General features: G+C 49.9%; 1 protein-coding gene across 1 annotated transcript in view; it reads right to left on the bottom strand.

Annotated features, from left to right (window-relative positions):
- The window catches only part of LOC146199091 (phospholipid scramblase 2-like), a 28,239-nt gene extending 4,651 nt beyond the window's left edge, over positions 1-23,588 (bottom strand). The window contains exons 1-3 of the mRNA XM_084592706.1: positions 23,512-23,588; positions 21,840-21,979; positions 2,307-2,477 (exon numbers count right to left, since the gene is read on the bottom strand). Of these exons, the coding sequence (XP_084448832.1) occupies positions 2,307-2,477; positions 21,840-21,979; positions 23,512-23,542 (342 nt within the window). The 5' untranslated portion in view covers positions 23,543-23,588. The remainder of the gene's footprint in view (positions 1-2,306; positions 2,478-21,839; positions 21,980-23,511) is intronic.
- Positions 23,589-27,307: the final 3,719 nt, after the last annotated feature.

The following is a 27,307-nucleotide window of genomic DNA, read 5'->3' as shown; positions in this document are numbered from 1 at the left end:
ACTGCGAGGACGTCTTCAATATAAGATGTGTATATGTCTGACTGGATCGGTGAACTCTAGCATCCAGCTTCTTCTTGACGGATTCTGTTCGAACAGCAGGAGCCCAGAATATCTGGCGTAACTTTTTCTTGAATGTGGCCCAGTCCGGAATTGTCGATTCGTGGTTCAAAAACAGGTTTTGGCCACATCGGTCAAGTAAAGCGACGCGTTTCTAAGTTTAAAGGAGTCGTCCCACCGGTTGCACTGACGCGATCATAGTTGTCAACCCAGTCATCAGCGTCGTCGCCGTGGAGAGCGGCAAACATTTGGGGGTCGCACTGATGGCTGCTCACAGTCCAAGTAGCAAGGGGAGCTGGGGTGGATTGGGAAGAACCCAAAACAGCGGCGGTCCATTCTTGGGTCATGACGATGGTGGTAGCGGTCAAGCGGTGACCGGACCGGAGCTCCAGGTAGATGCAGGTGACGAGGCAGCGGGGAAATAAAGACTAACCTCGACCACGTGTAAGGGCGGGCTTGGCAGACCAGGTTTATTGGAGACCGGGCCACATAACGAAGCGAAAAACACTCAGCCATGACAATTGGTATCTACAAGAGAGAAGGAGGAAGATGGTGCAGCACGTGCATCCATGTGAAAGATGAAGCGTCATACAGCGCTCACAATATTTGCACGCGCTAACAAGTTCACCATACCGTTTACGCACAATCATAGGACCAAGGATCCAAATTATCTTGCATTTTCTGCCTCTCTGCTCGTTGAAGATTGTAATTGGTGTGACGGGTAGATTTTCATCAAGGAGGTTACTACGGGCTTTTGAAGTAGTATTACCGGGAGATGAGCATCGCGTCGTCATCGTAATCTATTGAGAAATACTGCATATACTTCAAGCTTCTCCCTTGTTAAAATTTCAGCTTCGCTTGATGTCTGTACCTCCGTTTTCGGTCACGGTTGTGCTTTCTACGTGTACACAGGCCACTAACCACTGCTGGTTCAAGCATCGGCGAGGCGACGCCCCGATCAGCTGACACCACGCACACACTGAAACACCGCAGCACGCACTCATCCACCGCAGGGAGGAGAGCGCTTCGTTGCAACGACGCAAGCCTCCAAGTTGACAAAGGAGATGTTTATTGAACGCCGTCCTCCAGCGATACGCACAAACATTCTGTCACCGTGGCCTGGGAGCGCGCGAGGAGCAATGCTCTGCTGCGCGAACGAAGTGACAAGGAATACACGCCGCAAGGACGGATGCAAGAGAGTGGCCAACCAAAACAATGTACGCCTGTCAAGTGTCGCTGGACCACAATCCGAGAGGTTCGAGCTGCGCTCTAAGGTACAACCCTGAGCGAGCGAGCTCAGCACACTCTGGTCTGCACGGACAAAGGCTGGCAGACAAGAACGCACCTTGCGTACGCACCTTGCGATGTCTCGGAGGGGTCTCTCTAGTCTTTCTCTCTCTCTCTCTCTCTCTCGGACTGTAGCGTGAGTGCGGCAGTCGAAGTGATGCTGTGTTCCCGCCAAAAGGCGCCAAAAAGAAAAGCCATTGGGACTCTGGGGCGGAGCTGTGGTCGAGTGACAGTGACAAGTCGTCCGGACAGCTCTCCGCCGCCTTAGGCGGGTGAAAAGGGTAAAGGAGGAAAACAGGAGAGAGGGCGGCGGCCGCAAAAAATGCAACCGCGGAAAGTCCGATTTTACACGGTGAAAGAAAACAAGACAAGATAATATAATCACAGAATCTTATAGAATGTGTGATTATCTGCCATGGGGACTGTCGTCAGGTGTTGATATGGGGCGTGCTATGTACTGAGTGGATATGTAAGATGTAACTTTGTTGTTACTGCACATACATAAAATAGCCCTGCTGAAAGATGTGTAAAGGCGCCTCCTTCCCCTTGATGATATGAGAGCCGTCGGCTAACAGGCCAATTGGCCGTTCATATTGCACCTTAGAAACCCGTAAGGAGTTCACTTACTTAAGCAAAAAACAGCGCAACAACGGAGACAAGAGAATAGAAAGAAGACGGGACCAGCGCTGAATAGCAACGGAACATTTTATTGAAAAGAACACAAATATATACTCCATTCACAACCAGTTATCAGGTATCAGGTATAAGTGCTCTTAGTTCTGCCTATGCGTGCTCTTGGTTATGAATGGAGTATATATTTGTGTTCTTTTCAATAAAATCTTCAGTTGCTAGTCGGCGCTGCTCCCGTCTTCTTTCTGCTCTCTTGTATCCATTGTCGCGTTGTTTTTTGCCCAATTATGAACCAACTCGCTCAACTCGCCGTTTTACTGGAGTTCACTTACGTCGAATTCGACGTCGCATTTGCACGGAATGCTGTGCGTGCACATGGGGCCCACGATGCTCAGCACCTTTTTCCCTGTCCTGTCGCAGATACTGAAGGTGGGGTAGCAGATGGACCACTCTTGGTACACGTAAGCTATGGGCGTTCCTGGAGGAGCTTGGACCTCCATCTCCTGGAAAGGAGGGAGAAGAGAAAGGCATAAACTTAGATCCGATGTTAGGAGGAGACTATTTCATGCTGTCGCCAATTTGCGCCCCAATAATGTCATAGTTTGCAATCATCATCATCACCATCGGAATATCGACACGCCTTCCCGCCGAGATAATGTACCGAATACATCTTATGTGTGCGTGAAATGCTTTATAGAACGTGTAGCGCGCAGCATGACAGCTAAACTCTTTCAATACGAATCAGCCGAGTCGGACGCATGATTGAAGCGACGAAAAATATCCCATGATTTAAAAAAAAATCGGATTTCCTAGTACATTCCTGTTGAGGTCAACATACAGGAAGCTAACTGTGAGAACAGACCCTCTCTTCGAAGGTCTCGTGTCCATCACTCTATCAGCGATACATTGCAGACTGCTTTTTCCTTTTCCTGATCCTTCCAACTCTGCATCGTACGTACTGCAGAGGGCAAAATGCAGAAACGTTCATTTTAGCACCACTTTCACCACTATGTAATAAATCGATATTTGGCATCAGACAGACTATCTTGTCTGATAAGTGTTTGTCAGGACTCGAACATCACAAACGTAGTGTTGTGCTGCTTCGCTTGCTGTTGTCAACCTTCCCCGCCAGCAGATCTCTGATTGGCACCGCCTGTCGCCCCTTCTCGTCCCGAGACACGTACCATATATAAGTTTTCTTGTTTGTACGGCTGCGCCTTGCTGCAAGGCTTTGTTCCCACTCTTGTGGACAATGAGCTGGCTGATGGCATTAAACCTTCTTGCAAAAGTGCATAATATCTGTCGATACTGCAAACTGTTTGTTCTAAGCCTCCATACCTCCTTTACGAGTATCCTTCTGGCCAACCGCATCGGCTCAAACGCGTCGACAAACCCGGCACTGTCTGCGCCTTCTTATTTCTTTTTTAAACCAAATCCATACTTGACGTACTTCGTGGACCGCCCAGTTTGTTCTCAGACTACACAGATATAGATTACAGGCGCACTATTGCCGGAAAGCATGCCTTTCACTATATTTTCACCGTTAGGAGAAATATGCGTTTACACCTCAGTGATTTGGAATCGTTCACTTCTTTAGATTGTGCGCTATATTCGTAGCTAAATGTGGACGCGCTTGTGATCCACAGATCACTGGCCTGATTATACTCCTTTATTTTCCGTTACCGCTTCGGCTTCAAAGGAACACTATGGCAGGGCTGAAAGGCCGCATGAAGCGTTCTTCGGCGTTCAGCTTTTACTCCGCGAAGACAAGAAATTGCGCTAGAACACAGCGTCTGCACATTCAGACAGCCGAATAAGCTCGAATATGCGAAATACCACCATGTTATATTTCACCATTGTCCCGTGCATTATAAAAGCATCGGATATTCGATGTGCTATATGAGCGTCTGTTTAAAGTGAACAAGGCTACAGGCATACACACAGTGACCTTTTGAGAGATAGACGAATTCATTGGGCCGAATAATAATGAATAAATTAGGAATTTGTCCAAATTAATAGCCACTAGAAGATACTTTTTAATACCCTGCGAGAATAATGCGGCTACCCTATACAGTGACGCAATATACGTGGAAACATCACTCGCACATTCCCCGCAGCTTTTGTCAGCGCTAAAATAAGTTGGCGCGTGGAAATTGTGATATATATGTTTTTTTTCTAGAACCACTGATAGATGATCTGTCCTCACAGAAGGTGATTGAATTAGCAATGAGTATCCGAGAAAAAGGGCGGCCTGCGCCACAATATGCGCCGTAAATGTAGAAGGCGTCTCTCATTTTTCCCGCAGAAGATCACAAGAGATTTAAGTATTGTCACTTTCCCGTACATTGCTTCAACAATGCAGATGACATTCGTACCAAGGCAATCGTACAGAAGCTGCGCAACAGCGATCTCACTGAGCATATGCACTGGTAAAGGTAGGGACAGTTCTGGGACTCTAGTTAAGGGCAGTTCCGAAGGCAAGTGACGGCCACTTAAGTGGTGCCACCAGTCCTAGAGAAGGAGAATGGTCTATATAATCGTAGATGAGAGGCCTGTTTTAAAATTAAAGGCCCCGTTCTCAAAATTATCCGACTTAAGCGTTGTCATAAAATTTGTGCTCTGGGATGCGGTAATTGGTAGGTGGCATGGCTTGGCACTGATTAGGAGACGGGTTCTGTGACGTCAAGACACGTGAGAAGGCCGAAGGATAAAGCGCGCCAGTTAGGAAAGCTCCTTTGAGATGAAAGAGGCAGAAGGTAGTAGGTGGAATGGCAATTTATACCTGTATTGTATGGTATTTTAAACATTGTGGTAGCTTACGACATAAATTGTGGGAGAAAGTGGAGGCACAAATTAAGAAATTAATCAATAGACGAGTACAGCAAAACAAGAAAAAAAAAACTAGAGGGCGCTTTGAATCACCAATGTGCGATGAGGCGAAAGCCATTGTAGCGCAGTAGATCGTAGCCCCCACTACGGCACCTTTATCTCTCTCTCTTCTTTCCCTCCATCTTCCTCCCTTCCTTTAAAACGCGGTACATGTGTCCGCGGAGATTTGTGACAGATATTACGCCTTTTCTTTCCTGTAAATCAATTTGAAACGCCGCTGATGCCTGCTGTAGTAGTAGTATAATAGTATAAAATATTATTCCTCAAAATGGTAAGGGGTTCAGGGGTTGGGCTTGAGCTGCAGGTGGCGTTCCTAGGTACAGGACCCCAATGGTTCTCTTAGGCCTGCTCAACCAACGCTAGCTGATCTTGCGTGTTGGAGCTGGACAGAAGCCCCTCACACTGCTCGACTGATGGGTTTGCAATTTTGGGCTCCATCGGGCACGCCCGACAGCTCTATGTGGAGTGGTAGAGGGTGGCTTTCTCTCCGCACCACACGCATTCTGGAGTGTATTGAGTAGGCCACATCTTACTGTATATGTAGCGACTTGGGTATGAGTTTGTAGCCGTCTCCAGGTAGTTGCCTGATGTCTTGTGTCTTGTGGGGAAGCGGGTATTTACGGCGTCTTCTAAAACATGGTGAGCTCTCCGTATCTGTTCGTAGTAGTGTTGGTTTCCTCTAACAAGATGCGATGCCGTCCAATGGCACAACTTCAAACTGGCAGTTTCCCACACCCCCTCTTACACAGCAAGATCTCTCCTGAACAAATAGCCCCCGTGTGCAAACACTGCTCAACTCCGGCCATTCTCATATACATGACCTAGACTTACTTGTACACACTTCAACACAGACAACTCAAACACCCCAGAGACGTGTGAGTCTCTCCCGCATACTTCCGAGCCAGCAGACCAACGCCGGCTTATCCAGCGCGCGATGGAGGCCGCGACATCCCAAGAGATCCCCGCCGACCTCCCCTAAGCCAGCGCAACCGGTCCCTAGACTGGTCCCTTGTTTTTGGGCGCAATAAAAGAGTTCACCACCACCACTCCTTGTCGTCGCTCGCTTGGTTTGTGTAACCTCGAACTATCGCGTCGATTCTAAGGCTTCCCTCCATTCCTCCGGGCCCAGGTACCCACACCACATTCTGCTTGTTTTTGAGTTTTGTCGCCGTCCTGAGGAGGGTGCCGACTTGCCTGCTTATCCTTCCCCTTAGGTCCCTCGTAATTTTTTTTTGGTATAGGGATTATCACGGACGTTTCCCTAATCTTTTGTGGTATGTGGGTCGAATTTTCGATCTCTCTTATTGCGTCTCGGTGGCCAAGTCGGCACTACCGCCTCCAAGACATTGGTTGGTTGGTTGGTTCACAGGAAGGGAAAGGCGCAGTAACTGTCACACTTGCTCTGTGGACACCCGAACCGCTCCGTAAGGGAAGGGATGAAGGTGGGAGTGAAAGTGGAAAGAGAGAAAGGGGAGCCGTAGTGGAGGGCTGCGGAGTAATTTCGACCACCTGGGGATCTTTAACGCGCGCTGACATCGCACAGCACACAGACGCCACTTCGTTTCGCCTCCATCGAAACGCAGCCGCCGAGGTCGGGTTCGAACCCGAGAACTCCGGCACAGTAGTCGGGCGTCTTACCACTGCACCACCCCGGCGGGGCCCTCCAATACATCTGCTTCTGTTTTCTGTATGGTGCGGCGTCCGAGGAAGCGCCAAATGAAAGGCGCCGCACGGACGCCTGGATCGGACGCCCGGCCGGGCCAGCTTTGTATATGCATGAATCGCCTGGTGACGTCATGACAAGTCGTGACGGTACATCGCGCGCCCCTTGTTGAACACAACCAGCATTCCCTTGAACGGATCATAGTTCACCGGCGTTCTATAATTCGTTTACGGAAAAGGAAAGGCACAGTATCTGTCACTCGCAGAATCACGCTATTATTCTCACGGTAGACAATGGGAATTATGATGAGCGTTTCACGATTCGTGGAGTGGCGCAGTTGGTTAGAACGCTTGGCTGGGTATCCAAGGGATGGAGGCTCGATTCCCGGGGGAGTCAAGGTTTATCTATTAACTCGGAAGGCCTATAATGCCTCATCGTTGTCAGTAGGAGCTGTCGGCAGAGGCTGTCGGCAGAGGGTGTCACACTTTCGACAGCGCACCATATATGCACATTGTAAATAGTAACCAATTGAAAGGTATACAGTTACCGGGTTAATTGGTTGAGTAGTAATGAGTAACATCGTATTTAGACAATTCGAGAGTTTACTAAATAGGAAATTGTAATTAACAAATTGAAATGATTCCCCAAATAACCAAATAATTACCTAATTCACTAGTTGAAATCCATACCTAAATAACTCATTGTGTGAATAAACAATTATCAAATTAACTAATTGAAGTTAATTTCCTAGTTAACTGACTGATTAGGATCCGTAACATCACCAAACTAAACGATGATGTTACCAAGACTGACACCATCACATGGTGGCGTAATGACTGGATGTGAGGTCATGATAGAAAGTGATAATGACGTTACATCCGATCATGTCAAGATTGGTGACGATGTCACCAGGCGATTTACTAATAAACATGCACATTGGCGATACTCATAGCCCTCTCCCAGAATATGACGGAGCTCCAAAGAGGAGCTGGACGTACCCATCACGGAGGCGGAGGTCAGGGCAGAAATTATTGGGACTTGTGGGCGATTCCTCTGCCCGAGGGATGCGCACGACAAACACACAGTGGGCCGTATGACAAACATCTTTATCTCACAGGGATCGTCGAAGTCGGTGCTAGGTCGTCGTCCGGGGGGCTGCGGCCTGCGGGTCGTCTTCCGTGCAGGAGCTCCAGGCGCGAAACAGGAGCGAGGAGGCAGGGACCAAGAGAGAGCGACGGCGGCGCGAGGCTTCCTTTATAGCCCCCTCGCGCGGGACCGGTTATCCCCGAACGAGTGGGGAGAAGGAAACAGGCACCGCGCAGGGGGCATTGGGATAGAGGCGCGGCCTTCGAATGCGCGACGCACACGGGCCTCACGGATACGTGGTGCAGGACCCCACATCTTCCCCCCCCCCCCTCAGCGTCCGACCCGGGCTACGCCAACAGCTGGGCCATGTCCATGTCCGAGCCGGGTCGGCGTAAAATAGGGAGGCTTGTCGCCTGGCTCTGGCGGGATGCCCTCTCAGCTGGTTCGTGTGACAGGAGAAGCAGCAGGCATGGCGGGACTGTTCCGACTGGTCCCTCTCCAGCAGCGGCCACATCCTCGGGATCACAGCGCAGCTGGGCTCGGCCACGGATACGATTGGCAGCGGCCCTGAGCTGCTGCTCTACATCGTTGACCCCTTTCCACGTGGCGCCGTTCTGGATGCACATTGCAGCAGACGTTTCCGCCCCGGGCATACCTGGCTTCCTGAGGCCCGTACTCCAGGCCTGGGCAGCGGGCTCCAATCTAGACTCGTTGAAGACGGCCAGTATGGCCGCGCTGGTCACAATGATGGGCCACAAACCACTACAAACTAGGGGGTACCCCCTGTTTATGTGGCCCCTCCTGGAACCATGCGCTGGGTGCGGTTTCCCGCCCCAGCGACGGTGGTTCATCTGGCTGCTGCAAAATCTTATCAGAATGCATTCTGAAAGAAGCAAAGACGTTAGACAAAGTAGTGCACTACCTTGGCCTTAGGTTATAGCGTCCGTTGCGAACCGGGTTGCTACCTGTACGCTACTTTGGGGGAGATCGCTGCATCGCTTTGAGCTTCCCCCGCTTCGCAGTTATCGTCCTTGCGAAGGTGGTAAGCATTCAAGTCTGCGACTTGCACCGGACCAGCGGTTTCACCGCTCGCCAACAACCGCAGCTGGTAGGTAGTTACGGCGTAGTCCGTGCCGTAACTTCGAACGGTCCGACCCACTTGTGCGCTAGCGACGCGGCGAAACCACGCGCTGCGTTACTAAGCGGGTGCGTTCTTTTCAGTACCAATTCGCCCGTGTTGAAAACGACGTGACGACGCCCTTTGTTGTACCGATCCGCTTGCTCCATGCGCGCGACATCGAGGTTTTCACGAGCCGCGCGCTGCGCTGCCTCAAGGCGCTCGCGGAGCTTTGCCGCGTACTGCGTAAGCGGAGGGGGCGCGGGCCCCGCCGCGTCAAGTAGGGCGTTCTCTAGCGGAAAAACGATATCTTTCCCAAAATTCAAGTAAGCAGGTGTCATACCCACCGACCTGTTCACGGTTGTTCTAGTGGCGAAAGCCAGTTCCGACAGCCGTGCGTCCCAATCTCTGTGCTGCTCGGTCGTCGCAACCAGCATACTCTTAACATTCCGATTCACTCTCTCGGTTATGTTGCTCTGAGCGTGGTAGGGACTTGTTTTCCTGTGGCGGATTTGAAGCGCCCGACAGGAATCAACAAATACTTTGCTTGTGAAATACGAGGCATTGTCTGTAATCAGGTCGGAAGGGAAACCGAAACGAGTGAATGTCTCCAACAGTTTCTCCCAAATCCGTTCTGACACAAGCTTCCTGACGGAGAAAACCTCAACCCACTTGGAATAGTGGTCCGTTAATACCAGGATATATTGGTGTCCGCGCGCGGAGCGAGGGAGGGGTCCATGATATCGCACGCGACCACTTGCCACGGATAGTTGCTAACTACCGGCTTCATCATGCCAGCGGGTTTCCCCGCCCGAGGCTTGGCTACCTGGCAAACAGGACATGTACGGGCGTAACCGAGCACATCCTTTCTCATACCTGGCAAGGTCGCGACACGGCATAACTTATCGTAAGTCTTACTGCCGCTGCCATGGCCTGCCAGCGCTGAGTCATGGAAGTACTGGAGGAATCGTTTCCGCGACTTCCTCGGGACCACGACTAGGAAGGGGGATGCAATCGCCTCTTCCTCGTCACGTTGGGGGATGTAGCGGAGCAGTAAGCCATCATCGCCCAGCAGATACGCGTCGTACTTGCCCTCAGCGTTCCCGGTGCATGCTGCACTACTCGCAAGCTCTGTCAGCACCCGCTGGCATAGACCGTCTGCTTTCTGGGCCTCAATTAGCTCTTCCCTATTGACCGCTACTCCCCAAGAAAGATTTCTCTCTGCCTCGCTTCTTGGCAGGCGAGTAGTCACCGCCACCAGCTGCTGCGCCTTCTCTCTCTCGCAGCACAGCGCGGCAACTCCGTCTACCTCCTTTCTCTCTTTAACTACGCAGGGCGCGACACTCGCGTCCGCCCTCTCCTCCTCTCCACTAGCGGCGACGCCGCTTTCAGCAATGCTGGTCTGCGCCTTTTGTACGCTTCTGCCAGCCTTCAACGGTGCGCGCGATAAAGCATTGGCCACCTTATTCATGCTGCCCCGGCGGTACTCAGTGGCGTACGCGTAACGTTGCAACGTCAGCGCCCATCTCGCGAGTCTGCCTGCGGGGTTTTTCAGCCTCTTTAACCACGAAAGTGCCTGGTGATCTGTCCGCACGGTGAAAACCGCTCCGTCTAGGTACATGTCGAACTTTGACAATGCGAACATTATCGCCAGGCATTCCTTTTCGGTCATGGAGTAATTCCGCTCCGCCGATGTGAGCGTGCGGCTAGCGAACGCGACAGGGCGCAGCTTGCCCTCGTGTTCCTGCAACAAAACAGCTCCTACACCGGCATCACTAGCATCTGTCTGCAAGACAAACTGCTGTTCAGGTCGGGGAGGCGCGAGCTAGCGGTGTTCGCTATCGCGCGAGCCAAGGCAACAAAAGAGTCGTTCTGTTCCTTGCCCCAGACCCACTTCGAGCCTTTCCGCAACAGCTGGTTCAACGGCCTAGCGAGCTCTGAACAACTAGGGATGAATTGTCTGTAGAAGGCAACCATTCCCAAAAACCTCTGCAAGCTTTTCACGTCCGTCGGGCAGGGGTAGTTCAGAATTGCCCGCAGTTTGTCATCGTTCGGTCTCAAAGTGCCATCATCAATCACAAATCCCAAGAGGTTCACTCTCTTTGATGCCAACTGCACTTTCTTTGGGTTGATCGTTATACCCGCACGTCTCATTCTTACAAGAACGGAATTCAGGTGAATGAAATGCTCTTCGAACGACTGTGAGAATATCACGACGTCGTCGAGGTACGCCATCGCGTAGTTGAACCTTGCATCGCCCAGCACGATGTCCATCAATCGCATGAACGTGCTCGGTGCATTAGACAAACCAAACGGGAGTCGAGTAAATTCGAAGAGCCCGCGGTGACAGGTGAATGCGGTTTTCTGAATGTCACCTTCCGCCACCTCAATCTGCAGGTACCCTCTGCTTGCATCCAGGACTGTGAAGAACCTTGCGTTCCCTAACGTGTACATTACAGCCTCGATCGACTGGAAAGGGTACGCAACCACAGGCGTCAGTGAGTTGAGCTTGCGATAATCAACACACAGCCTGACCGAACTATCTTTCTTTGGCGCTAGAACCACTGGGGACGCCCAGGGACTTTGTGAGGGTCTCACCGCGCCGGTATCTATCATCTCGTCAAGGGCGCTGTCGAGAAGCTGTCTATTATGCTTGCTTAACGGCCGCGGATTACATCTGAAAGGACGCGCATCACCCGTTTCGATCTCGTGCTGAAGCAAGTCGGTTCTGCCTGGTTTCTCTGTGAAGCAATCCGAAAAAGGGAGTAAAGTTTCCACGAGCCTTCGGCGCTGAGTACCGGTTCCTGAGAAGGACGCGATAATTGCTTCTAATGGGCTACCATTCAGTGTCGCGGAGGAGCCCTCTGCCGCACAAGCGTGGACGCTCGCCCGCTGAGCGACGCATTCCTGTTTGGGTGCGCTAACAAAGGGAATGAGGGGGGTGGAGGGGCTGTAGCAATAGCCGTTCTCCCCCATGTCAAGCACAATGCCTTCGCTCGAAAGAAAATCCCTTCCCAGAATAACTGGTATGGCTAAGCCGGGCAGATAGACGAAGCGAAGCCTCCGCTTCCTGCCGTCAAAACGCAGGACCAGACGTACCGCTCCCTCTGCTTTTGTCTTCCCTGCTGCTAAGCTCAAAGGGGTTTCGGCTGGCCTGACACGGATGTTACATCTACGGCAGGCCTCGAAAACATCATCACCGAACAATGACAGAGTTGAGCCCGTGTCAACGAGTACCCAGTAGCTTTGACCAACTAAACGCACTAGCATAAAAGGGCTCGAGCGCGACAACATTCATTGCGCTCTACAGGCGAGGGGGACAAAAGCCTCTGCGCCGCCGGTGCGGTCGCCCGGTGACGCGGCGTGGGAGTACATTTCCCATTTTCCGCCGTGGCTTCCACGAAATTCTCCCGCCGACGGCGACAGGCTGGTATTACCAATTATCGCCGCCGGCGGTCCGCGTTTCCCTGCATACGCCTTACTTGACACTCTCGTGCGACGTGGCCCGGCTGGTTGCAATTCCAGCAAAGCCGATCGTTCACCTGCCACGCGGTCGGGGGATGCCGTGTTCCACGAAGCAGTTGGGGACGTCTTTCCCCTCTCTCCGCGCCTATGCGGACGTCGCTGGCGAGCCAAGCTCGACACCGCTGCTCGAACGCGTACGGGTCAAGAGCGCGAGGAATCGCGGAGCCTTCCGCTGGCCTTTCCTGCCCTACCGTCATTACGTCTGCGCCTGTGGCGCGCGGCACAGAGTCTTGGCCTCCGGTCCAGGCGCATCGCGGCTCTAGCAAATCGGCTGGCCTGGGGGGTGGCTGGTAGCGCAATTCAGCGAGTAAATCCGCCTGTACTACCTTCGCTTCCTGTGCTAGGGCCTCGAGGTTTGCAAAACCACGTCCCCGCAAATACAGCTTGAAGCGCGGATGGCATTGCCTCATCACGCGCGTGATCTGTTCTAGATCGGTTGCCGTGGGATGTGCCCTCTTGTAGATCTCCTGCATTGCGCGTACATACTCGAGGAGGCTCTCCTCTGGGTGCTGTGTGCGCAACGCTAGCTCCTCAAGCATCCGGCGTTCGTAATCGGGCGGCAAGAACTCGGCGCGGAAGCGATCTGTGAAGTCTGCCATCGACTGGAAGGCCGGCTGGCAGCGTCTCCACCGCGCCGCGCTCTCAACAAGTGCACGGGGATTGCCCGCGCTAGCACCACGTCGTCTGGGGAACCCAGTGCCGTCTGATAATCCTCGCGTTCTTGCAAGAACTCGTGGACTGACTTCACGCCCGTGTAGCCGGAAAAGGAGGGAACCTCTACATTTATCCGCGCACGTGAGACTGTCGCCGCCGCTGTGGCTTGGTTGGCGCTAGCCACCGAACCGAGCTGACGGGTGGACACCGACAACACTTCGTTCATCTGCCTCATCAGGGCGGCCGCATCGGTAATCTGCGCAGACTCTACCGCATCCCTCACCTCACTTCCGGACTCACTGGCGTCCGAAGCGGCGGCCCTATCTGGCACGTCTTTTCTCGGAGGCATTGCACTCAACAACTAAGGCCGGCCGGGAGCCTACACGCGCACGACTACCATCTAGCCCGCATCAAGAGGCTAGTCACAAAGGCTAAACACTTCATAAAACTAACATATGCACTAAAAAAATTATAACACAAACTGCCCGACACTAAAAAACACACACATAACCCAAAACAAAATTAAAACACTGTACAAACACTACTATACTACACTCCGTGTCATCTGCACACACGATAGCCCTAATCTCAAAATGGCGTCGCGCCTAACATACAAAGGACTGGCCCGTCGTGTTGCCGTGTGCTGCCACGTTGGCAGAGAAATCGTCCACATGGGTGCTAATTCAGCCCCACGTTGGGCGCCAGTTGTGGGCGATTCCTCTGCCCGAGGGATGCGCACGACAAACACACAGTGGGCCGTATGACAAGCATCTTTAATCTCACAGGGATCGTCGAAGTCGGTGCTAGGTCGTCGTCCGGGGGGCTGCGGCCTGCGGGTCGTCATCCGTGCAGAAGCTCCAGGCGCGAAGCAGGAGCGAAGCTGGAACGAGGAGGCAGGGACCAAGAGAGAGCGACGGCGGCGCGAGGCTTCCTTTATAGCCCCCTCGCGCGGGACCGGTTATCCCCGAACGAGTGGGGAGAGGGAAACAGGCACCGCGCAGGGGCATTGGGATAGTGACGCGGCCTTCGAATGCGCGACGCGCACGGGCCTTACGGATACGTGGTGCAGGACCCCACAGACTAAAAATGAAATCGGCCCTGGGCCCTGACGGGATAACTAATAAAATTTTAAGAAACCTGGACGATGACTCTATCAGCGCTCTTATTGAGTATACGCAAAAAATTTGGACTAAGGGCCGCCTGCCTCGGCTGTGGAAGTCAGCAAACGTAATTCGAATCCCAAAGCCGGGCAAACTCGCGAAACTAGAAAATTTAAGACCTATTTCTCTAACTTCATGCATGGGGACATTGATGGGGTATGTAGTCCAGACACGACTGACGCGCTTTATGGAGAAAAACGACCTCTGGCCGCACGAGATGGTCGGCTTTTGACCGGGCTTGTGCACGCCGGACGTGATTATCTGACGCAAATACGACATAATCGACTCGCGTTCTAGAGACGCCCAAGTGATTCTCGGCCTGGACTTAGCAAAAGATTTTGATAAAGCCAAACAGGAGGCGATCCTCCGCGGTCTCCAAGAAATCGGGTAGGTATATGGACATACGAGTACATCAAGCACCTTTTGTCAGACAGAACTGTCTGCATGAAGTTTGAGACATTCAGTCCCCCAGAGTGAAGTTAGGGAGCAGGGGGATGCCGCAGGGCTTGGTTCTCTCCCCGTTCCCTTTCAACGTGGTGATGAGGGGCCTCCCAGAAGCTCTGAGGAGCATAAAGGGGCTAAATTTCACTATACATGCCGATGAAATCAATCTTTGTATTAACCAGGATAGCGATGCGAGCATTGAGGAGCGCCTGAAATCGGCAGCGGATACTGTCGTAGACTATGCTGCCAGTAGGGGTTGTCGTGACACTGGGACTAAGTCGACCCGGCCTTAACTTGGTAGCGTGCAGAGATTCCGGGCTGAAGAAGGATTGAATCTTCGAAGTTGATAAAATATATACAAGCAGGTTTAATGGCACTTTGAGAAAACTTATTTACATGAAAAAAAAGGTATATCAGCAAAATGGCAAGCGTTAAGAGTTCATAGCGAGAAGCGTCTGGATGAGCCGTTTACCCAGGGCTCAGAGCGTCATTTCGTGCTCTGCAACGTCCTTAAAACCCCCTAGGTCCAGCCCCTCTCTGAAGATGCTGACCAACCAGTTCCAGGGCACGCCCCTCAGATATCGGCATCCAATCGAACACATCACTGCACTGATGGTCTGATGCACTGACTGGTCCGATATTGTTTCGTCGGGCGTGGTCACTTGCTGGCGGGTAGAGCTTGGGAACGGCGAGGAGGTACATTTCTATTCTTCTGCAAAGATCCGATATGGTGGTTCCAGCAAGTGGATTTCCTTCTCAGAAACCCAAGTGTACGTGCGCGCCACGAATACTGCTCCCTGCATTGTCCCTATCCGGCAATTGCAACTCTTTCCTGCATTCCCGGGAAATCCTCTAATGGCCGTATTCGTCATGCTCCTTTCTTCTCCTGTAAGTCAGCGGACGTGTCATTCCGATCGTCTCCTTTGGACAATAGGCATTCCTCGCCTTGACAATAGCGCCTCTCGACGGGAAGGGTGAACAGTTGAACAAAAGCACTTCCGGCTATTTCCCACAGGGCGACATTTCTTTGTATTTTTCTTGAGGTTCCCTTGACAGCACCAATTTGGCAGTTGCAGGGTCTCGACAAAGCAAAGCAGGCTCACAAAAGAAGATTCATGGAAACAGGCTCACTTAGAGCCCTTGCACCAACAGCACATATCAATCCCATGCACACAGGCGAACAATAGGGTGCGCAAGCGCGGACCATGCACGGTCACAACAGCCTCCTCCCCCCCCAGAAGAGTCACGGAGGGCAGCAGTCGCAGCTGCTGCATGAAGAGACGACTTAATGGCCTGCACATGAATGCTTGAAGCTCGCTGTCGCTTGTCGAGTTGTCTTGATTGTCGTAGGCCAAATTGCTTGAGCTGTCTCTGAAACTCAACCACATGTCTAAGCAAGCACTAGGCTCCCGTCTGAAGAGACCAGGTCAAAAGAAAACTGCCATCGTTGTTCGAGAAAAGCCCACACTCAAGACGCTCAGGACCCACGTATGCCTAGAAAACCAAACGTGCTGCTTTACATAGTCACATATATACAAGCGTACGAAAAAAAAAGAACCTGAGTATCAATTTGGATACATGGTGGGGAGCACCTCGGACCGCTTAGAAAGAGCGGTTAAGCGCGTCCGCATTCCCATTTAACTTCCCCTTTTTGTATCTTATTTCAAAATTGTACTGCTGTAAAATCAAGCTCCACCTCAGAAGGCGACTGTTCTTCAATGTCACAGTTTGCAGCCAAGCCAGGGGACAATGGTCCGCCTCTACTGTGAATTTGGCCCCTCCAAGATATCACTGCAATTTTTTAATGGCCCATACAATGCAAGCGCACTCTTTACGCCTACCGGGGATTTTCACTGCGTAGTTAGTGTTAGAAAGCTTTGCAACGACTTCAGCAGGTCCTTCCCACTGTACTTCGAGCTTATTCTGCCTTGAACCTCTCAGCAACATCACCTGGTCCCCGATACGAAACGTCCTTTGACAGGCTGACTTATCATAGTACACTTTGGAACGAGCCTGGGCTGACTTCATGCTGGCCTCAACGAGTTCCTTAGTGTTATGTAAGCGATTCAGGAGGTTCAGAATGAATTCTTCTACTGTTGGGTCTTCTCCGCGCCCCTCCCAGGTTCGCGCACCATTCGCAAAGGTGAGCGCAGTGACCTTCCGTAGACCAACTCGGCTGGGCTAAATCCAGTCGATTCGTGCGGCACTGACCGCAAAGCGAAAAGTGCTGCAGGCAGGCAGGTATCCCATTCGCGCTTGTTTTCATAGCACAGTCCCCTCAGGACGCGTTTGAGAACAGAATGCCATCTTTCTACGCTGTTGCTCTGCGGATGGTGGATCGAGCTGTGCACTACCTTAATGCCGCATCGCTCGAGAAATGAGGTGGTGAGGACACTTGTGAAAATGCTTCCCTGATCACTTTGGACCTCGGAAGGGAATCCAACTCGTGCAAACACTGACAGCAGCGAATCTACTACACTCTCGGACGTCACCTTGCGCAGCGGAACAGCCTCTGGAAAGTTTGTGTCTGGGCATAACATAGTGAGGGTATAACGGTACCCTGACTCTGTCACAGGAAGTGGCCCAAGTACATCTATTACTAACCGGTGAAACGGCTCAGTAATGATTGGTACTACCACCATTGGAGCTTTCCACTTATCTTGCGCCTTTTCAAACCGCTGGCACGTGTCGCATGACCGTACAAAATTTTCCGTGTCCTTAAAACATCCAGGTCAATAGTATTCTTGCAACAGCTTCTGCTTTGTTTTCTTTATTCCAAGGTGACATGACCACGAGCTGCCATGGGAAAGTCGCAGTAAGTCTCCGCGGTACTTTTGGGGAACGACTAATTGGTCCCGCTCTACTCCGCACTTATCCTTGAATAAGCGATACAGCACTCCCTTTCTCATCTCGAAAGAAATATTCTTTGCTGTCTTAGTGGCGCGGTGGCGCTCCCTTATATCCTGTATCTTGGGATCATTGGCTTGCTCCATAGCTAAGTCCTCTCGGGTTCCACTTAGAAGTCTCGTGAGATTACTAGACACTGGCGGCAAAAGGTTACTCTCAAGTCCTCATGCTCACTTTCAAGTTGACTTATCTGAGATGCCTCGCTCTCAAAGTTTTCTGACCCGCTATCTTCCGCATCGACCACTGTTTTAACTGCCGTTTCCTCCGCTGTGGAATTTTCTGGAATGAGCAGTGTAGCTTAGTTCTCGCGCCTTTGAACGTGTTAAGGCTTGCACAACTCTGTCTTCGAAAAAGGATGCCTCTCTTTCGCAGCAGGATGTCCGATTTGTTGGAAAACAAATACGGATAGCACTTAGGAAGCTTTCCTGAAACGGCAGCCTCGGTTGCTAACTCGCCGAAAGGGCCCTCAATGACCACGTTCGCGATGGGCAAGCACACACTCTGTTCCTCCACTACCTGGTGGATTCATGCACACTGTCCTGTATAGTCGGAAGGCGACACATACGCCGGATGGACAACATCCATCGTTGCGGCCGAATCGCGCAGTACCTTGCAAGGCTTCCCGTTGACTACTAGGTTATGCATGTAGGGTTCCGAAAGCTTCATGTTTTCATCGCAGTCACTGACAGACGAGAAAGCAATCTTTTCTTTCCGGCGGTTGACGGCAATGTGACCCTGCTCATTACACCTAAAGCATGTGAGCGGCTTCCCCAAGCTTGTTCTTTGTGTTCTGCGCGTTGGTCACTTCCCCACTTTTCTCACTGCCGTCCTTTCTAGGGAGTTTGCCTGAAGAAGCCTTCCTTTCTTCGTTTGCAACTCTAGCAAAGTGCCTTTTCTGACGGTTATTAATTCACACTCAACTTGGGATTGCGGGGTCTATCCACTGTTGGGTTACTGAATTGTCGGCGCGAAGCGTACTCCTCAATGAGTTCGGCAGCTTCAGTTGCCGACCTAATGTCACCTCGGTCCTGTAACCAATTTCTTTCTTTTTCTGGGAGGCAGTTTTAAAACTGCTCCAAAAGAATTCGCTCGACTACAGCGTCCCTATCACTATAGGAATCAGTGCTCTTAAGCCATTCGCCCAAATTGACTCTTAAATTGTTCAGGAATTCAGGGTAACTCTCGTCCCTGGACTTAGTAGCGTTCCGAAAACGTTGTCTGAATGCCTCGGCGCTAAGCCTATACTTTCTCAGAAGGCAAGCCTTGACCTTCTCGTAGTTGTCCGCGTCCTCCTTGCTTAGCCGCGCGACAACCTCCGCTGCCTCGTAGGGCAGAACCGTCAATAATCTCTGAGACCAAGTGTCTCGCTGGAAGGACAGTTTTTCGCAGGTTCGCTCAAAGTTAGCCAGATACAGACCGATATCCCCTGATATCACATATGGCTGCATGTACTTTGACATATTGAAATCTGCCTCCTTGTTGAGAAGAGGTACCGCTCGCTATGGACAATTGCCCGACCTCTTGCTCAACTCTAATTCTAATTTCCGGAGCTCAATTTCTTGCTCCAGCCTTTTTTGCTTCTCTCTCAATTTCACGCTCACGCCTCATTTCCTCTTTTTCCCGCTCTTTCTGCTGTCTGAGCTGCTCCTCCTTTTTTTGTCCGATGAGGTTCCATGCTTCACTGAGCTCCTCATCATCGGTTCCCAAATCAGTGATTGCCTTTAAAATCAAGAGTTTTCGTGCCAAACCACTTGTATCAATTCCCAATTCCTCACACAATAGCAACAGTTCCGGTTTCTGCAGTTTTTGTAGGTCCGTGATCGCTCCGAGTGTCGGCTACTTCCAAAACAACTGTGAAAACTACCAAACCTATAGGCGTTTCAACCCTCTTTACCAGTTCTAAAATCTAACCCTGTTCTAGAACCTGGTCCACATCAGAAGAAAAGCCAAGCACTCACCCAAACATGCGATCGATGTTCCGAGCTGCTCTCTTGTTGGCCGATTGTTGCTCCTGCTTGTTGCTTGCGATGCCACCTCCGATCACCAGATGTTGTGGCTTCTAGCTTCAGATGCCACCTCCGATCACCAGATGTTGTGGCTTGTAGATTCTGATCCACCTCCAATCACCAGATGTTGTGGCTTGTAGATTCAGATCACAACGCTGGTCACCAGTTGTCGCGACGCTGGGACTAAGTCGACCCGGCCTTCACTTGGTAGCGTGCAGAGACTCCGGGTTGAAGAAGGATTGAATCTTCGAAGTTGGTAAATATATATACAAGCAGGTTTAATGGCACTTTGAGAAAACTTATTTACATGAAAAAAGGGTATATCAGCAAAACGGCAAGCGTTAAGAGTTCATAGCGAGAAGCGTCTGGATGAGCCGTTTACCCAGGGCTCAGAGCGTCATTTCGTGCTCTGCAACGTCCTTAAAACCCCCTATGTCCAGCCTCTCTCTGAAGATGCTGACCAACCAGTTCCAGGGCACGCCCCTCAGATATCGGCATCCAATCGAACACATCACTGCACTGATGGTCTGATGCACTGACTGGTCCGGTATTGTTTCGTCGGGCGTGGTCACTTGTTGGCGGGTAGAGCTTGGGAACGGCGTGGTACATTTCTATTCTTCTGCAAAGATCCGATATGGTGTTTCCAGCAAGTGGATTTCCTTCTCAGAAACCCAAGTGTACGTGTGCGCCACGAATACTGCTTCCAGCATTGTCCCTTTCCGGCAATTGCAACTCTTTCCTGCATTCCCGGGAAATCTCTAATGGCCGTATTCGTCATGCTCCTTTCTTCTCCTGTAAGTCAGCGGACGTGTCATTCCGATCGTCTCCTTTGGACAATAGGCATTCCTCACTTGACAATAGCGCCTCTCGACGGGAAGGGTGAACAGTTGAACAAAAGCACTTCCGGCTATTTCCCACAGGGCGACATTTCTTTGTATTTTTCTTGAGGTTCCCTTGACAGCACCAATTTGGCAGTTGCAGGGTCTCGACAAAGCAAAGCAGGCTCACAAAAGAAGATTCATGGAAACAGGCTCACTTAGAGCCCTTGCACCAACAGCACATATCAATCCCATGCCCACAGGCGAACAATAGGGCGCACAAGCACGGACCATGCACGGTGACAACAGGGTCTATCATGCTCGCCACGAAAATCGGAATTATTCATCCATAACCCAAAGTCACTCCGATGCAAGGGCAGCTGGGGATTTGACATTGATGTAGAAGGAAAACGAGTTCCAAAGGAAGATAAAATCAGAATCCTTGGACTATTCATTCAGGAGAATGGATATAATGATGAGACAATCCAAAAAGTTAGAGAGATTCGCCACGCAAGCCATTGACATATTTAGAAGGATCGCGCTGAAAGGACGAGGCTTGAAGGAAAGAAGCTTACTTAAATAACCCAAACATACGTAATAAGCCGCGTGAGCTATGCCACGCCGTTCTTAAATATCAGGTCAGAGATTATACTCTCTCATTCGACGGTACATAAAAAGGGCCCTGGGCTTACCAATTACCCCATCCACAGAGTATCCCTTCGATGAGATGTGGGACGAAATAGTGGGGGCTGTTAGAATTTCGCAGCTGGAAAGATTATTTCGAACGACCAAGGGGAGAACTATACACGAAAAGGTACGTAAAGGCTTGTAGACAGATAGACGACTACGAGAAAAATCAACTATCCCACAGGACTGTCGAGAAAATCTAATCATTCCCTCCATCGTAACATATGCATCCCTTATTCAACACGGAGAGGAAGGAGAAGAGAGCAAAATCACTAATAAGATGCTTCGAATCGATGGACAGCAAGTCGATTGCCTACGTCGGGAAAGTGTAAGATGGTGTGGATGGTGATCTTTGTGAGAGCGGAATAATGTGGGACGCTCTGTCTGCGGTCGCTTCAGTCAAACGCAGCTCTGGAGAAGGCTGCAGTGGCAGAATTGACAGGGTTGCTGGTTGGTTGGTTTCTGGGGTTTAACGTCCCAAAGCAACTCAGGCTATGAGAGACGCCGTAGTGGAGGACTCCGGAAATTTCGACCACCTGGGGTTCTTTAACGTGCACTGACATCGCACAGCACACGGGCGCCTTGCTTTTCGCCTCCATCGAAAAGCTGCCGCCGAGGCCGGGATTCGATCCCGCGCCCTTGGGAACAGTAGTCGAGCGCCGTAACCACTGCGCCACCCCGGCGGGGTACAGGGTTGCTAGTCAAGTAACAGGTATGCTTGCAAAATTAAACTGTGATCTGTAACTGCAGAGACACGCGCGTGCATCTAGATCATTTGCAGTACAGAGAATCGTAATCATCTAGTTTTTTTTTCTTACTGTACAGCTTCTAGAAAAACGTGCACTCTTTTCCAGCTACCAGATATGCGAGGTTTCAGCTGGCCAGGCAGATTAAATGTGCGGGTGTCACCTGTAAGCAGCAGCACCAGCAAGTGTGTATGCATCGCAGAGGCCGCACGAAGTGCATGACGACAGCGTTCCTGTAGTCTAGGACGTCCATCTCGAAGCAGCGTCGGGGGCCACAGCAGCACCGAGTCATACAAGGGGACTCTGCCGAAGAATGCACGAGCACAATAGAGAACAGTGGGATAAAATTAATAAACAAACAAACGCTCATTTTACTTTCGAGGGTTTCAGAGTTTTATTGCAGCTTTTTTTCCCAGTTTGAAAAAAGCTTGATGACTGTTTTAAAAGACCAGCGCATATTCAAGCAATAACTTTTGCCTTGGTTTTATTACTATTATGCCTCGTAACGTTTTTTTCATTAGCGTTGTTAATCAGCAATGATAATACTTTAAACAACTATCATGTATCAGGGCGGAACAGTATGAAAGACCAGGCGCGGCAAAACACCTATTTCTTAAAAAATTTAGTGCTACTCTAATTATTTCTGGCAACGAAAAACCTCAGGAAGACGTTGCAAACGCCGCAGAAAAGGGAGCGAGTGCATGGTCAAGGTTAAATAGACAGCCTCGGAAACCAACAACCGCGCGCTGAGCCGGAAAGTCTTCTCGTCACTTCATTCTGGTGGTCACCGTTGCGACCAGGTAGAGATTTTAGCGCCACGCATGGACATTCCACGGATCTGTACTGTGAAATACAAACATTGACAGCATATGCACGTTAGCGAACTAGGGAGTGTTGGGAGGCGGCCCTGTTCAACTCAGACCTGGAGGCTCAGCGGGGCCTGGTGTAGAGAGCTTGGGCAGCGTCGACGACCAGTGGCGTCCTAGAATACCAACTGATACTCAGCGTAACAACCATCCTCACTTCAGTGTTTCAGTAAAACTCTTCTCTTCATTCCCCTCCTTCTCTACGGAGATAACGCAAAAAATCTCTGGTAAATCGAGGTTAATTTCCAATCACTTCACCCAGATTACCAAAATTGCTCATTTAGAAAAAAATGAAGACGGCAGTGCTGTCCAAGCAGGAGGGGTTTACACTCATAACAGGCCAAATAATTCACATTTAGAAACTCAACGAGTGACGATGGCAGACGCTGCTCAGTTGTAAGATGAAATGATGGTTTATGGAATAAGTTGGTCATCGTAGGGCAAGGAATGAATAACTCTACAAAGTGATTGATTTTCACTGACTTGTGTTCAGTACAGGAAAAAATTTTATTTATTTACTACGCATAAATACCAGAATGGAGACTCGACCGAAATTCTCTGACTGCTTCGATGAAGGAACGACACCGACCCCGCAGCCTGTTGATAGGCTGCCACTTGCGGCTGGCGTAACGTATGGACGCCCGTCTCTAACCCACCTGAACGATGACAAATGTAGTCGATTCTTAGCTGCCACCTATCCAGAAATGTAACGGCGGAAAGAATCCCGCACTATTTCGCCATTCTGCAGTCTGTCTCTTTTGTAGCCTGCAGCGCAGGTAAAAAAAAAAACAAAATTATGCATACCCATGAAACATCACCCGGTAAAAAAAGGAGAGTAAGCAAGGCTGTTAACATTTCATCTATATACTGGCTTTAATTTCATTCTGATGTAAGTGCGATGCACTAGAAAATAATGCGGGGGTATATAAATAAAGTCCCTGGCAATTCGAAACAAGATTTTATACTTACGTTCAGTGATGTTGTATATGAACTGCCCCATTGAGTTAGATGCTACGTAGGTATTGGCGGATTCCCAACAATTGCAGAAGGCTGTAACGCAATAATATAGGTAAGCAGGTTAGTATAAGCGCATGGTAGCAAAAAGGAGGCCTATATACGAAGTGTTTCAAGCAAACAGGCCATTTCTTTCGAAAGGTATGTTTTTGGGGTATGAAGATGGATTCTGCAGCACCATAACACCATTGCTGGTGGACATAAGGAAAGAAAGCCAGTGGCGTTAACTAGTGAGTTAGTTAACTACTTCCTGGTAATTAACGTTTTAACTACTGCAGTCTAGAGCAGGAAGCAGCTGCGAGCACTGCAGCGTGGGCGGGGTCAAGAGGGTGACGCGTTCTAATCAATGCCAATGTCTACCAAATGGTAGGTATGGGCGTTTGTCAGAACGCAGGTTTTTCCAAGCCACGCCTCTTCTGGCACAAGAGAGACAAAATTTGTGAGTCATGGTGCAAGCGGAAATCGCTGGTAAAAAAAAATTTGACACTTATTTTGTCATTCCTAACGGCAAGTTACAAATTCCAGCTGCAAATGGGCGTCCTTCTGTAATAGTTAATTAGGTTTATCAGACATTAGTTAACCAGCTTACTAAATAGACTTGTTGCCGCTTTTTTTTTTTTTTTCCTGTGTCCACCAGCAATGTTATTGCGGTGTGTTAGAAGTAGTCGTCATGCCTCAAAGAGCCTATGCTCTAAATTTAATGGCCGGGTTCTCTCTAACACCAGATATGTGTCTGCATTACTGTGTCTGCGCCCACTAAAAAGATTCCTATCGATTTAAATAATCGCACAAATGCTTCTGTTCACCGTAAACTATAGAAGCGACACTTCCTGCGAAGCTCTATTGGAAAGATATCTCTATGCTGCACTTATTCAACAAATGCTACGTTAGCGGCCTGATGATCAGTGCACTTTCAGCATAAGATGAAAACTAGTTTTTCAAATAGCGCAAATGTTTAACCATTATGCACAATATCGAGACTTGCATAGCGGTCTCGCTTATATTCTTTTGCGTAGGATCGAACCATGGGTGCGAATAGACAAATTTCGCGGTTCTGTTTTAGTGTCAGTTACTCAAAAAAAAAACAAAAACAAAAAAACAAATAAAAGTTGCCTGAACTAGTTCCATCGGATTAATACAGTTTTACGCAAATCAACAGCGGCCACTTTTGACGCCCCTTCGTCTCGCCACCACTTCCATGCCTCGGGCAGATCTCGCTTTGTTCCAAGCTGCTCTGAGCCTTGGAATTATAGCTCGTTGCGGCTAACCACATTCGCGTTTGATAGCGCGAATAACGACGAGTATGAGGATAAACCCTTCCCGCAGCCGCACAGTTGAAAAAAATGTAAATACCGTGTGGCAAGAAGGCGCCGGAGTAAGATCGCTTTACTCCAACATAAGAAGAGTCATCCAAACTGCGACTTCTACGGTGCCGAAGACGCCGATAATAATGAATGTTTACAAAAGATTAGGTTCGCACGCAGTGCTGACTCTATTTTCCCTCCTGAACGAAATTTACCATCCTGATTGTAGGTTAGAGAGATGAAGGGGGGGGGAGGGGTAAAATGTTTCAAACGCGTTACGTGCACTATCTCGGTTTCATGACAGCGGCAGTCACGAGCAGGAGACGCAGGGTTGATATAATATTTCACCAAGGACTTTTTCATACAATGCCGTGGGTGTGCTTGGGTATTTATAGTAGCCCTTCATCACAAAAGCAGAACAATACGAGTCGTAGGTACTTTTCCGAGATGCTTGACTGGCTTCGGTGTTATGGAGCGCAAGCTCACGGCAGTGAGCAATGCGAAAAGCGAACTGTTCGCGGGAGCGTGCTGTAGAAGGCGTTGGAACTGAGAATAAAGATGCTTCCAGGGCGAATATAGGAAGGCGACCATAAGAAAAAATGGAGAGTATCTGGCGGTTCGTTGAACCTACAGTTATCAAATAACTAAGTTGTTAGGCTAGCGATGTAGCCAAGCATTGATAGCTCAAGTAGCACCCGTGAGGCGACAAATTGTCGTTCGGCAGTGAGGGTCGACTCGCAGGGGGAAAGAGAGATCATGGTTCATGAGTTCTAGTGCCGAAACACTGGCAGCGGTTCTCAAATGCTGCAGCACTGCAGTCTCTGGACGTTTAGGCTCCAATGGGGCAGGATATGGAGGCGAAGGGTGCTGTGGCAAAGGCGGAGCAATTGGACTCAGGACATGGAACGTCAGCATCTTAGTGCTGCTCATCCGAGTTGTAGTAGGTGACTGTGAAATAGTACTCTTGAACGAGTAAAATCCACTACCGGAGACGACAGAACAGGTTCTTCAAAGATGATGGTGAGGGCCGTAAATTAAGAACGACATTTCTGAAGGCCCAGACGACGACGAGGCATGCTTGCGAGGGGACAGTGTACACCACGGTTCCCCTGGATTCAACTTATGACTTGCATAGGCAACAACCTTTTCGGTAGACATACCTTGTCACTAAAAAAAAAAAGAAAAAAAGAAAAACAAAAGACAGCGCTAATGCCATGTGAATTGGCATCGTTGTATACAATGGTAGGAGAGTGGACAAAAAATGGCAGAGGACAGAATCAGAAGCCAAAACAGCTCCAGGGCTTCAAAGGCTGCTTCACAAGCAGCGCGCCAGCGTGCACGGGGATTTGACACTAGCCTGATCCTAAGTCTAGGCTTTAGAAAAATTGGGAACCTTGTAGACTGTCGAGAACGTCGTCAATTCGAGGGACCGGATACACATCCTTGTGAGGGATTTTGTTGGGAGTACTTTTTTGCGCTTGTACAACGGGTGACGCACGATTGCGACTTGGAGGGTAGTGGCCCAAGATCCGAAACGCGGAATAAGTAGACGAATTATTCTGTGAACGAGCGCATTCGGCAAGTACTTTGAGATGATAAATAGCGACTTACCGGTATCCAATATTAATATAAACAGCGCGAACACGAAGACAAAGGACAAGATAAAAGAAAGCCACAGTACAAGCGCTGACTCACAACTATGCCTAAGCCCTTTACTCCAAGGCCCAGAAAAAACAAACATGCAAAAAACGAAACAGTCACGTGAAACAACCCTTGGGTTCACCTGCCGCACAAAAAATCACTTAAATAAGACACCTCTTTGCTTGAAAGAGCAAGAGAAGTCTTGCTGACACACTTTTTGTCCGTTGAAATAAAATATGATTCGACTATCTCCCTCGTCATCTTCTCTTTGTGGCGATACAAAATCCTAACCTTGTCAAACTTAGGAGTGCACTTCTTCTTCTCCTTCTTCATTATTTCACATGAATGGCAATGTGATACCAGAAACGTTTGGTCCTTTCCACTTTCCAAGTTGTTCCGGTGTTCCTGTAGTCTCTTATTAATACATCGTCCTGCTTGTCCTATATAACTGGCTGCACAAGAGTGAAAACCTGTACACAACACCTGTCTTACATCCAACATATGGGTTTCTATGTTTCACCCCACATTCTTGCTTCTTCGCTTCTTTTTCCCTTTGAATCGCCGGGCAGATCCTCTTCATCTTGAGCGGGGCGGTCAATGCGACGTCAACACCATACCTCTTGCCTACATTTTTGAGGCCATGCGAAATTCTGTGCACATACGGTACCACTGCAATCTTTCTCTTCCTCTCACCCATGCTAGGCAGGGATTTCAGTCTGTGCGTTCTTTTAAGGCTCTTGAGTACCCGGCAACTGGCCTCAATAATAACCGACTACCGATAACCGGCCTTTGCAATTCTTGTCACT

The sequence above is a fragment of the Amblyomma maculatum genome, chromosome 2 (genome assembly GCF_055883805.1).
Source record: "Amblyomma maculatum isolate TAMU_Amacu chromosome 2, ASM5588380v1, whole genome shotgun sequence".
Lineage (NCBI taxonomy): Eukaryota > Metazoa > Arthropoda > Arachnida > Ixodida > Ixodidae > Amblyomma > Amblyomma maculatum.
The sequence above is the reverse complement of the archived record's forward strand: the minus strand, read 5'-3'. Positions and strand labels throughout refer to the sequence as shown.